The sequence below is a fragment of the Diabrotica undecimpunctata genome, chromosome 7, assembly GCF_040954645.1.
Source record: "Diabrotica undecimpunctata isolate CICGRU chromosome 7, icDiaUnde3, whole genome shotgun sequence".
Lineage (NCBI taxonomy): Eukaryota > Metazoa > Arthropoda > Insecta > Coleoptera > Chrysomelidae > Diabrotica > Diabrotica undecimpunctata.
In genome coordinates, this window is record NC_092809.1 from 112211762 (window position 1) to 112226109 (window position 14348).

General features: G+C 33.1%; 1 protein-coding gene across 1 annotated transcript; it reads left to right on the plus strand.

The window, feature by feature from the left end:
- Nucleotides 1–13145: 13145 nt before the first annotated feature.
- LOC140446599 (uncharacterized) lies at nucleotides 13146–13505 on the plus strand. The gene has a single exon (XM_072539170.1). The coding sequence runs from the start codon at nucleotides 13146–13148 to the stop codon at nucleotides 13503–13505; it is 360 nt and encodes a 119-aa protein (XP_072395271.1).
- The last annotated feature ends 843 nt before the right edge of the window (nucleotides 13506–14348 follow it).

Genomic DNA, 14348 nt, shown 5'->3' on the forward strand with positions numbered 1-14348 from the left:
AGGAAATAAACATGAATCTTTCCTCTTATACTTATATTAATTTTTGAGGAGGACATTACTTCTTTCATTGTAGAAGTCCGAATTTGGTCTTCGGGATTTCGATGTTGGCAGCCGTAGAGAGCAATGAGCGACTTAGCTAGAAGGTTCGTAATTTTTGCTTAATTCCATGTGCGAAGATTTATTATTATGCAGTAGAGACCTTAGTTTGCAACTCAAAATAAGAATATTACGTTCATATGTGTTTTCGGTGCTGCTATATGGGGTGAAGGCCTGGACCTTAAAGAAAGAGGTGAGCGATCAACTTGAAGCATTCGAGATGTTGACCTACTTAAGAATATTAAAAGTAAGTTGGGTAGACCGAATAACAAATGTTGAGGTCCTCAGAAACATGACAAAGGAAATGGAAATCATGAATACGATTAAGATAAGAAAGTTACAATATCTCGGCCACGTTATGAGAGGGGATAAATATGTGTTGCTACAAACCATAATGCAGGGAAAAATACAGGTAAAACGAAGTATTGGGAGAAGACGCATCTCCTGGCTCAACAATCTGAGAAAGTGGTATAATTGCTGTTCCGTCGACTTGTTCAGAGCTGCAATCTTAAAAGTGAAAATAGCTGTGATGATTACCAACCTCCTTAGAGAAGACGGTACCTACAGAAGAAGGTGATTTGAGCTCAAAGTGCAGTGTGGCAGTGTTTGTAATATGAGTTAATCACCGATTGTTGTAAACTGTATCCTGTAACAAGGGAGTTGATAATAGCATCCTGAGGGCTAAGTAAGCCGACATGGTTTTAACTGGAAAATAGGCAGCCGAGCTTGAAGGATCAAATATTGTTAAAACCAGTTTTGGTATTTAATTTGATTTCTCCCAGGAGCCCCCATTTTGTGTCTTTAAAAGGTCAGGTTTTGATGGTTTGAAGTTTGTGGGACAATTTTTTCGTTCAATGCAAGAAAAGAAAAACCCTAAACCTTTCTTTCTGGGCAACAAGAGGATTTTTTTAAACGATTTCCTAATTTTAAATAGTTTATAAATATTCTTTAGTATTTGCCCAGGACATTTCTGTAAGTATTTCTTGATTTATTTTTCATAGTTAGTCCTCCTAGTTCTCTAAAAAAGGAATCCTCATCCACGACCTTACTCTATGATCAAAACACGAGTCGCCGTTCGCGAACGTTTCAATTTTTTTGCTTAACCTATCTCCAAGCCCAATAATTGTTTAATCCCCCCTTTTAGCCCTCTAGCATATAACCCCAATAAGCAAATAATATTGTTACACTGTGATTGTCGTAGCAGAGGACATTGACATTATTGTCTTGCTCACGGCAAGATATGTTGTGTATCCAACTTTTTTAAACCTTAAAAGGGTGTAAGTCGCATCATTTATACTGTCCTACAAGTTGTATAGATAGCGACGTCATTGCAGAGATTTGCTGTTTCTCCATGCTTTTTGAGGAGGCGACACAACATCAGCCGGTTACAAGATCGACAAAACTAAGTTCATCAAAATTTTATAGAAACATTTTGAGTTAGCTAGCGAAAAGCATTAATTCTCAGTGAGAAAGCTGAGCCATCTTTGCTCACTGTCGTTGACGAACGTTTTATCGTCTCTTTATATGGTGGAAATAAAGAGGATTCTGTGACAGCATAAGATACAAACGATTCGTCAAGACAGAGATTAAAAATACATTTAACTTATCACGTCTTCCGCCAAAACAAGATGCAGCTCATTTCTACAGTCGTAGAGTTTATCGCCAGAAAAAAACTCGATCCTGAAGATTGGGGCTGGAAAAAGCATGGAGAAATTTTAAAATGTTAAGTAAGTGTGATTACTAAAACGCAGACCTCAAATGCTCTGCAGTGTGCTTCAATTGTTCTTGTGAAACCTGCAGTAAAATCATAAAAATATCAAAATTAATCGAAAAGTTCAAAAAATTCGAAGACGAATTACCCAATGATGCCAATTCAAACCCCCGTTTTCCGCAAACATTCACCTTCGATACTGAATTAGCAGCCGGGACCACCAAAGAAAATAAAAAAACAATAGCTGGAAAACAACTTTTTAAATATATAATTATGCTTGCTTATTATCTCGCCTGGAAATTGTCCGTGTATTACACCTAATGGAGATACCACTTAAGAGATTGCTCTGATGTTATTTTATTGTAAAATGACCAGAAAAAAAGTTAAAAGGCCCATAAAGAAAATCTGTTCAAAAATTTTTAATTCACTTTTATATTTTCCATTTTACGATTAAAAGTAATGCAAATAAATTGCTACAAATAATATCTGATAAACTTTTCTGTGGGGTTGCTAGTTTACGAGATACAACGCGAAAACCCTTAGCACCTCTTTTTCCACAAGATGGCGGTCGGGAGACGAGGGCGCGACCCTACAAACTTGACCTTTTTCTTTCCCCCCCCCCCTCGACCAACACATCCAAAAAAAAATAAAATTGCGTCCTCTTAAAAATGCAACCATAATGTAACTTTTCAATGGACTATGATGATTTTTGTAAAAATCCAGGCTTAAGACGCTTAGGTTACATTGTGGATAATATTGTATATTATTGACAAGTAATAATATTTGTCGTTACTGGTCTTGACTTGACTGAAAAATAGACAAAACAACAACTTTTTTTATTGCCTTACCATTATCGGCACACTTGATGAACTGTCTAGGTTAAAAATTTCATTATGATGAAAGATTTTAATTTTAGAGATATATCGTGGCCCATAGCAGGGGCCATGTTTCTAAAAAAAGATCAACATATTATCTCTTCAATGTTTTATAGATCGTAAATACAATCCATCTGAATTATGATTGTATTCTTTACAGTTCAACATGCAAAACAAATCTATTAATATTTGACAGAATACAATTTAAACCAATAAAAATTTTTCTAGGAGCTATGATGGGATGGATATGCTGGGTTAAAGGATGCAATGAAGTAATTAGAAACAAATTAGTGGACAGTATGGCAACAAATTCATCTGAGATATCCGAAATTAAAAACGTTTACTACTTTAAAGATCTTTTTTTTTCTATTATCAGGAGTATTGGCAGGAAAAGGTGGATGTTAAAATATAAAGAGGTTCAGAAGACTTCAAGAAACTATTACCAAAAAATATTCCCCATTTTAATTTTACCTATAATAAAGTACATTCCTCGTTGATAACCCGGCTAAAACTTAACCATGGCATCTTTTCAGAGCATTTGCATAGGATTGGAATCTATGAAACTCCCTTCTGTCCGTGTAATAATAAATCTATCGGAGATTTGAGCCACTTATTTTTTTATCTCGATTGACCACTTGATTTCTTGAGCCTCCTCAAGTCTCTCCTAGCCTCCTCTCTCCAGTGGTCCCTATCCATCGCCTTCATCCGCCAAACCCGTATTCTCATATTTCTCATGTATTCTTCGATGTTATCAAGGAACCTTGTTCTGGGTCTTCCTCTTCTTCTCTGACCAATGGGTCTATCAAGAAGCGTTTTTCTAGTTTGGTCATTTTGTTCCATCCGCATTACATGGCCTATCAACTTCAGACGTTCTATCTTAATATGTTTTACGATATCTGGTTCCTGGTATATTCTATAAATTTCGAATTTGTATCGTGTTCTCCACCATTGCCATTCACTGCTCCGTAGATTCGCCTTAGTACTTTCTTTTCGAAACATCCTGTTTCGAAACATGTTTTCATTACTTTTTGTTAGAGTCCAAGTCTCTGAACCATATGTTAGGACTGGGCGTATTATTGTTTTAAAAAGTTTTATTTTTGTATTTCTCGATATAATTGTGGATTTAAGGGGAAGATTAAGCCCAAAATAGCATCTGTTGGCCGTGCATCTTCTGCGGTTTTTTTCTGCGGTAGTATTATTTTTAGTGTTAAGGAGCGCTCCCAGGTATACAAATTTGTTCACTGCTTCGATGACGTTGTTTTCTATAACAAGTAGTCGTAGGATATGTGGCTGCGTGCTTATTTTCATCTACTTCGTTTTGGTGTTTATTATTAAACCCATTTTTGTAGCTGATTCTTTTAACGCTACATATGCTACTCGTACAGCGTTTTCCGTTCTTCCAACAATATTAATATCATCAGCATAGGCAAGGATTTGCACTGACTTATTATATATTGAACCAGCGGTTGTGATTTGTGACATACGTATTACTTTTTCCAGAGCTAGATTTAACAGTATACAGGAGAGAGTTATTTGTTTTAAAAGGAACTCATGAAACTCAAAGAACAGAAAATAAAAAGAGCCACCAAAACACCAAGAATTAATCTAAAAATACTAAAAGAAGCTGATTTTTGCCAACAGATTAAAGAACAAATACACAAGGAAGTCCGGAAAGTAGAAACATATGGACAACTTAATGCTACGGAAAAATAGAGTGAGTTAAAAAAGATCCTAAGGAATATCATACAACAACAATTAAAGGACGATATATTCCCTAAAAGCTAACAATGGATAATACAAAAAACAAAGTCATTGATGTTGGAGAGGTGGAAATACAAGAATAAATATAAACAACAATACAATAACGTAAATTAAACAATCAAACGAAAAATCAAAGAAGCGAAGGAATTGTGGCCATCAGAAAAATTTGCATAAATAGTAAGATTAGAAAAACAACATGACAGCTTTAACTTGTTCGCACGTCCTGGTTGAAAAATTTAAAGCAGTGAAGTGGAAAAACAACAATAGCACTCTTCAGAACTACTGCTGGCAGAGCAGTAGTTGTAGGGTTGCTCCAACCTTGGGCAGGAGGGTTGCTAGCCTTATTTATCCAACTACATTTAAAGGGGTTTTACTCATATATTTAGTGGCTTTAAACATGCAAATCTAATATTTCTTTATATTCTTCGGATGTATAATCTAATATTCTTCGGAATAGTTATTCCGAAAACGTTCTGTGATGTAGCCCGATAGAGTTTTTTCTTAATATACCCTTCTTAAACGAATTTTTCAAATAAAAATTTTTGTGATTCATGGTATAGAGCCAACTACAGAAATTCTTTCCTTGTGAATGTTAAATAATTGTAGCTAAAATTACATAGTTAATTGCCGTTTTGGCTTCACCTTTCAGACCTAATTTTGTGCCCGATTTCCGGACTGCAAGCCGAAATATTTAGATATTTAGTTAATCAATTACTTTTGTGCTACTTTCTTCTTCCATTTTATAAAAAGAGATTTATAACTATAAAAATAATGTGTTAATATATCAATCCCACTATATTTATGCTAATATTTATGTCAGCTGTCAAAATATATTACGAAAATTTTAATTTTTTATTAATAAGTGTTTAATAATGTTGTTTAAAATATTTGAAGACCAGAAGTATGATTACATAAAATCTGTCATAAAATAAGCAGTTTTCTCTATAACAAAGTATTAATACTGAGTAATAAGTAATATTAATTTCATAACATTAAAGCACATAACTATATTCAAGGTGCTTGCATGCGGAGCTAATTGATAGTTTAAAATATTAAAAATGGGTTAAAGCAGAAACACTACTGGACCGATCATTTCATTGTAAATTATGTTTTACGATAATATAATGAAATATCATAAATTTTAAAACAACAAAGCAGTAGTCAATAATAGAAGTCCGTTATTTATTTATTTTTTGTGAGTAGCATTTAGACATATTTATGAGATTGCAATAAACCAGTTACATTAAAATTGACTTAATGTAAAAACACTTAATTATATTTAATTTATAGCCAAACATACAGATTATTATGTAGATAGTCGACTTAAACATCGCAAACTTTAAATCTTGGGAACTGCCCCAATGACGGGGGCATGACGGGAATGTTAGCTTACTCAACCTATGCGACATACACGACATCGACCATATTGAGTTATGATGCAGTTAACTCTGCACCAGATCTTACGTGGTAGATCAAATAGAGAAGGTATCTCTATGATACAAGGTATAATTGTATTGGGTTGAGCTTCCGACCATTATTATGTTGAACCTGAAGGCTGCGGCAGTTTCTGCAGTTTCTATGTGAGATTTTTTAAAGCACACTTTACCTTCGATTGGATCTACTCATGATTATTAAGACCTCTCATTCCTGATGGAATGTAGCTGTCACTACGAGCTCGCAGATTTGCTTATTGCGGTGAATCACTCCGCATTCTTTTTGTGTATTGTCAGAGTTTGTTGTATGACTTGGCTTTTGTTACAATTTTCTTCCACTCATTTCGATCTATGCATAGTTCCTCTAGTTTCTCACTTTCAAGACTCATGACCTGGTCCTCCAATCTCCTTTTGGGTCTTCCTCTTAATATTTCATTTTCTGGCTTCCATCTGGTGACCTTCTTATTCTTCTGTTGCCCTTCTTCCGTTGGTGGTCTTCTCATCATTATCATGACCTTTCATTCCTGATGGAATATAGCTCTCACTTCGAGCTCGCAGATTCGCTTATTGCGGTGAATCACTCCGCATTCTTTTTGTTTATTGTCAGAGTTTGTTGTATGACTTGGCTTTTGTTACAATTTTCTTCCACTCATTTCGATCTATGCATAGTTCCTTCTAGTTTCTCACTTTCAGGACTCATGACCTGGTCCTCCAATCTCCCTCTGGGTCTTCCTCGTGATCTTTCATTTTCTGGCTTCTATCTGGTGACCTTCTTAATCTTCTGTTGCCCTTCTTCCGTTGGAGGTGGTGGTAACCTTCTCTCGTTTCTCTATGTGTCCCAGCCATCTCAATATGTGCGCTTTAATAAATTTAACATATCTTCTACAATAATAAAACACTTAAAACTTTTGTTTTCAACACTTCCAGAAAATTTATATTAAATTATTATTACTACAGCTGTTTCGGCCAGAGTGCCTTTCTCAAGTGAACTATTTTTGGTATGTGTTTACACTTTATAGTCTTTAACTGAATAAGTTGAGGAGAGGAGAACTTTTTGTTCCAAGTTGGTCATTCAGAATTATGTCTGTGTTTTTAAATTTGTTGATTTCCATAGATTCTAATAAAGATATATTAAAGCCTTTATTTGGAATGTGAAGAATTTGAAATTCGTCATTAAATAATGAATATGGTCTAGAAGGTGAAATGCTTACGTAGAGTCTGTTTTTCTATTATTGAAATGTTCTGCTATACGTTTGATAAAAGTTCTACCAGTTTGACTGATGTATTTTTTGGGCACTTACTACATTTAAGTTTGTATACACCGCTGTATAACTGCTTTTTCTTTTGGTTCTTGTTCTTAATATATTGTATAAGTTGTTATTTGTTCTAAAAGCTTTTGTTAGTTCTTTCTTTTTTATGTGTTTGACTATTTTTGTTGATATCTCGCCTGTATATGTAATCAAGCGGAAGGTACTGGGTTTTTTCGCTAGTGGTGGAAATATTAATTTCAAGGCTTTCTTATGTAGTTTTTGATTTAAAATTTTATTTATTCTGTATTCGTTATACCCATTGTTAACTGCTATTTGCCTAATGATATTCAGTTCTATCTCGAAGTGATTTTTTGACATGGGAGTTTCTATAAATCTATGTTATGGTAGGCAGCCAATTTATGTTGTGTAGGATGGGATGATGAATTGTGTATGGTCGTGTCAGTATGAGCAGATTTATGAAATACAGAGAATTTATGTTTGTTTTTAAGTCTGATCATTTTTAAATCAAGAAAATTTATAAATTGATTCTGTTCTGTTTCTATTTTGAATTCAATATGACTATGGAGTGAATTAATATACGATAATAATTGGTCAAGTTGTCTGTTAGTTCCTGTAAAACATACCAGTACATCGTCTACGTATCTCCACCAATCAAAAACTGTTTGAATATGGGATGTTTTGAGATCTTTGTTTTTAGATGGTCCATAAAAATATCTGATAGCAATGGGCTTAGAGGATTATCCATTATAAGTCCTGCACTGTTATTTGTATATATTTGATTATTAAATTCAAAGTAGTCCTAGCTTATACAAATTTCACGAAGATTTAAAATTTCAGATTTAATGATTGGATTTGTAATATTATGATCTAAAAGGTCTTTTACTAGAACAAAAGTTTCTGTAAAAACGAATACTAGGAAAAAGGTTTTTGACGTCAAACGAAATTAATTTTGAGTTGTTAGGTAATCGAAAATGATTTATTTTATTAACTAGTTCTATTGTATATTTTACGGTAAATTGAGGTGAAAATTTAGTGTGTTCTAAAATAATCTCTAACGGTTTTTTGATAGTTTATATGACGGAGCTGTAAAAAGAAACTAAAGGTCTTATTGGGTGATCAGATTTATGTAGTTTAATAAAAGAGTATAATTTAGGAGGTTGTGGGTTCATGATGTTAAGGTATTTCTGTTCTATTCAATTTAATATAGATTTTGAATTTTGTAACGCTAGTTTAATTTGTTTTTGATACTTTTCCGTTGGATCTTTGTTTATTGTTTCAATATTTTGATTATTTAAAAAATCTATTGTTTTATTATTATATTCTATTTATCTATAGCAACATTAGTGTTACCTTTGTCTATCTATAACATTATCTATTTTAATTCTCAAGTTAGAATCTAGAATGCCAAATTCTATATTAATTAATCTATAATTTAATACTGAATGACATACCTTAAGATAAACAGCTATCATTGTAGCATTTAGATTTCCTTTCGTATCTATTAAAACACCGAAAAATATTCTCAATCTTTTTGCGTCGTTGAGATTGATAATATATACAGTTTTAGTCTGTGATTATAATAACACAAATTGCATTGATATTTCTTTTGATCGTTTCCGCTTAATATTGCTCGTCAAATAAATATCCACTTATGTTGGTGGGAAAGTAATGCAAGGAGATTATGATGACACTCTACGATGAAACGCCAAATCGTTTGATTTCATTGTTTAGTCCGAATTTTCTTCAAATTCCTTATTGTTTGTTCGTTGTTCGTTTTTGTTATGGGAAATGTGTAGTATAGTAGCAGTGTGGAGTTTAAGTGAAGGGTAAGAATTCGATTCGGAAGAAAAAGCTTGCGGCGTGTAGTTCTTCAAAGCCGGCAATTTTTTTTGTGGAGAGGTGAATGTGAGCGCAAAATGCCAAATGACAATCTTTGTTGAGTTAATCACCGATTTGTTGTGCTGTGTCCTATGTAAGGAGTTTTGTAAAGTAGCGTTACAACAATTTGACAATGTCCACATGGTTTTAAGTAGGAGCGTTTGAGACGCCAAGTTTTGAATAGTGCAGTTTGTTTCATCCAGGATAATCCTAAGCCCGAATCAGTGTCCTACCTCCCCAGGACTTGTCCATTTTGTTGTGTTCCATGGTCGTCCCAGACCATTTACAGTTTGTGTGGGGCAGTGTTTTTGATCCAATTCCAATCCCAAAAACTTCTTAAAGGAAATACCAGCCATAGATATTTTTCATTAGTAAAACATGAAAAACTAACAAAGATTAAAACTAAATAAAATAAAAGTTTTATGGATTAGCTGATTGTCATATAAGTCTTCTTTTAAATAAAGTTAACAATAATTAATTAATATTTCAAAACAAGTTTAATATTTCATTTTGACATATGACAGTCAGTACGGTAAACCATACAGTTATTGGACACTTAAGAAAATTTCAACTTTAAAAATTCGTAATTCACATTGTTCTCTGTAGATTGAATTGAAATTTATACAAAACGTAGTCTAAACAGTTTATTACAATATAGCTAAAAGGATTTAAAGAAAGTGTTAAATCTTTTTTGTCAATTATATTTATTAAAAATAATTACAAAAATTATAGTTATTGGACAGTTTATTTAGTTACAGGACACTCAAAATTAGATATTGGAGAACTGCTTTAACACAATAAAAAAACTAGAAACAAATAAAAATTACCAGAGAAAGCAAAGATTTCTGTGCGATATGGGGTACTTATATACAGTTGACACAATTAAATTTTATAATTGCTTCTGTGCTTCTTTGTATTGAGTGAAAAGTTCGTCAATGTCTGTGTCCCCACTGTCTTGGTTACTGTTATTAGCATCGGAATCACTATCCTGCAGATTGAAGCAGTTGTGACATATAAATAGATCACCATCGTTAGGTATATGCTGTCTATGCTTAACAGGAATACAATATTCGTGATAATAAGGACTACAGTCATCGCATTTTAATTTATTCGATTGAATATCATTTGAACAAATAGAACATTTGACTTTTTTTGAATTCTTTTTGTTGCTACACTGGATTTTGGTTACTTTTTCTTCTCTTTTCCATTTCCTTTCTTGTTTTTAATTTTCCTGCTCTTCTTTTAACTCCTTTTTTCGTAACATTTCTTGATATCGTGCAGATGTAATAGCAAAAGGAAGTCGTTCCGTGCTACGTTTATTTTTTCTTTCCGGTACAGTAGGAGAAGTTAAAAAATTACCCATCAATTCGTGTTTAACAATAATTTTACTTGTAGAGGGTAAGTCATAAACATTAGTTTTATATTGTTGAATATGTATATCATTGGTACTACTACTCTCAGAAATATTTTCAATGCCACTTTGTTTGATTTTTTATTTCAGTATTTTTAACAGGTGTGATAGATATATTTTGAATAATAATAATGTTTGTGTCTCTATTTTTTAGAACCATTGGGTTATCCAAAGATATTTACAAAAGTATTTTCAATATTGGGTTTCTTTTTATGATCTGAAATGATTAAATTTTTTACTACTTCTTTTCCTAAAAATTTTGTGTAGTCAATAGCATCTGCTTTAAATGAAAACAATCCGCAAACCTTGAAACCATTTACTACTGTTTCAGTTTTACAGCTTTTTTTGTAGCTTGCTCCAATATAGAAGCAAATACAACCTTATTCACTACCCCTTCTGAATGCTGTTCTTCCGATTCTCTCACTGACTGTAAATAGAAACGTCACATGGTTGTAAAGTCCTTGCGGTGTTAGGATAAAGTGCAATTACTTCAATCTGCAGTTCAATACACATTAGACTTAATTGGTAACTTAAGTAACTCTTGTGCCCATCTAAAAAAAGTATAACTGGAAACTTAATATTATTTTTAATTAGGTGGGGATAAAAAACATTTGCAATATACTGATAGAATGTCTCTGCCGTCATCCAACCATTATCGCTTCTGCCCACACCCCATTTAGGATTAATGCTTTTAGCAACTTTTTCTGGAATACGTTGATAAGGATAAATAACCATTGTCACGCAAATTTTACCGTCTGCTGAAAACGTAAACATTACAGTGACGTTTTCTTTTGAACAGCTTTTTTCAACATTATAAACATTTTTTAAACCTTTCATAGCAAATACTTTTCCAGTAGATGGACATATTTGAAATACTAACTCATCTCCATTAAAAATTCCTGATGGATCTGTTAGAACTTCTTTTAGATGTTTTCCTTTAACATAGTTTTTAATATTTTTAAACCAGTTTTTGATGTATCGTTCAGATACACAAGCGCTAGCTGCCGTCACACCTTCACTTGTCCTTTTAGAAACCTCTGAATGTCGCTTCAAAAATCCCTAAAAAAATTAAACAATAAATACAGATTAAAATATATTTTTTTGGTGCCTTACTTTTAACCATCCTTCTCCAGGTGGATTATCTTTAAAGTTATTGGGGCGCGGATTTTCGGTTAAAAATTTTTGCACACTGCTTTTTAAATCGTTAGTCTTTTTGGGGAAACCTTTTGAAGCGGTTTCTTGTATCCATCTGGAATATTGAATGTAAAATCAAATAATGCTATGATATATATAGATATAATATTAAGATAAATTTATTGAACGTACCTAATCAGATTATTCTCCTCCTCGCAAGTTAAAATAAGAGACGGTCCAAGTGTATCTTTATGTTCCGGATGTTTTAATTTAAATTCTATCTTATTCTTATCGTATTGAGGCATTTTACTATAATCCTAAAAAATCAATTTTGTGATTGGACGGTCAAATTTAGTTACTGGAAGCTGTCCAATAACTGTCAAATCGATTACTATTCTAATTTTACTGCTATCTACAGTGAATTATACGTAAACCCGTTGAAAATTGTAGAAATATGTGGTAAGTATAGTTACCTAGTGATTGAACAGGTGCCCCATAATAGAATTCAGCAAGTTTTCTAGTTTAGTTATGGGACAGGCGTAATTAAATCCGAATTAAAATTCCTATTACTGTACGCGATCTACCTTAGGGACTATAAGTGCCTTTACTACACACTTTTAAATAAAAATACAATCTTACCTTAAAAATAACACGTAGTTTTGAAAAAAAAAGTCAGAGCAGATGCTTAACACAATGCTTTAATGTCACTTCACTCACATAACCTTAAAATATTTACCGAAAAAATCACAGAACCCGTTAAAGGCAGAAAATATACATAAGAATGTAATTGATATAGAAACGAGTAGTGCCACCTAGTGAAATATACTCTTGTTAGCACTTGCAGAAATCTTATAATCGCAAGTTAACACTGTAATGTCCAATAACTGTCTCGTGTCCAATAACTGGCGTTTTACCCTATTATCCTTTTCTGTTATTTGGTACATAACTATAATTTTGATATCCGTTTTTGTTCAAATGTAAACCCTATGTAAGCTCCGTTGAAAAATTTAGATATTTTTCATTTCTAATAATAATTTAAATTCCTTAGGTATCGCCAAACATCTGGAGCTTGTTGTAAATCGTTAGAAATAGCGCCATTGTAAGTTTTGTTGATAAATTTTGTTAATATTATTTGTAATAACTGTTGATGTGAAGTAATAATAAATATGTAATGTCTCTCTATAAACCAGTAGTTATTTCCTTTAAAAAGATTTTCACCCTGTAATATTTTTTAAAAAAGAAAGGCCTTTCTTTTTATCCAGCAAGAGGATTCTTTTAAACGGCGTCCAAATTCAAATAGTTTAGGAACCTTCTTGTGTTTTGTTGACCAGGAAATCTATGTAAGTATTTTCTTGATTTCTTTCTTTGTATTTACCCCTTCCAGTCTCTCCTCTATTCACATACTTACAACCCAGCTCTCCAAACAAAACAACAGTGGCCTATTCACAAAAAAGTGGGTCCACTAATATGTGACAACTATCGAGGCATTACCCTCTTATATACGGCTTACAAAGTAAGTTCATATATTTTAAAAGCGCTTATGACAGTGTAGACAGAAGCGCACTTTATAATGCCATGGCAGAACTAGATATTCCGTCGCATCTAATAACATTGGTAAAGGCAACTCTTTCGAAAGTTGAGTGCAAAGTGAAGGTACGAAACAGAGTGTCAAGGTCTTTTCAAACACATACTGGATTACGCCAGGGAGACAGTCTATCGTGCCTATTGTTTAACATCGCTCTAGAAAGAGCCATAGAGAAATCGGGCATAATAACTAGAGGTACGATCATCAATAGAAGTGTAGAGATATTGGCCTACGCAGATGATATTGACATAGTAACACGAACAAAAAGAGACCTGATACAGGCTTTTGAAACATTAGAAAAAGCAAGACAATGGGACTGCAGGTCAACGTATCCAAAACAAAATACATGAAGGTCACGAACAGCACAAAAATAGCGGCACCACAAGATCTAGAGACAGAAGCACACACATTCGAAGGGGTCTCGCAGTTTAAATATCTTGGAACATAACTAAATAACAGCAACCTAGTAAGCGTAGAAATTAAGAAAAGAATATACCTGGCGAACAGAGCTTACTTTGGACTAAAACAGCTCTTAACATCACACATAAGATACTAATATATGAAACTCTTATTAAACTTGTCCTGACATACGCGTCAGTGACATGGACTATGGTAAAAGGCAACGAAGAACTGTTAGGCCGCTTTGAAAGAAGAATACTTAGGCAGATATACGGAGGAGTACAAGAAAGCGTAATATGGCGCAAGCGCTACAATTTTGAGTTGTATCAATGCTATGAAAAATACAACATCGTCCGTTCTATTAAAATTAATAAACTAAGATGACTAGGACACCTCGAAAGAATGGACACTGGAGATCCCCAAAGACAGATATTATATCTCGAACTATGTAAGCTCCGTTGAAAAATTTAGATATTTTTCATTTCTAATAGTAATTTAAATTCCTACAAGTATTGCCCAACACTGGAGCTTGGTGTAAATCGTTACAAATAGCGAAATTGTAAGTTTTGTTGATAAATTTTGTTAATATTATTTGTAATACCTGTTGATGTGAAGTAATAATAAATATGGAATGTCTCTCTATAAACCAGGAGTTTTAGATTTAGTTCCTTTAAAAAGATTTTCACCCTGTAATAGTTTTTAGGAAAGAAAAGCCTTTATTTTTATCCAGCAAGTGAATTCTTTTAAATGGCGTCCAATTTCAAATAGTTTAGAAACCTTCTTGTGTTTTGTTG

Excerpts from the sequence above, each read along its gene's own strand:
- LOC140446599 (XM_072539170.1), top strand. The coding sequence starts at position 13,146 with ATGGCAGAACTAGATATTCCGTCGCATCTAATAACATTGGTAAAGGCA.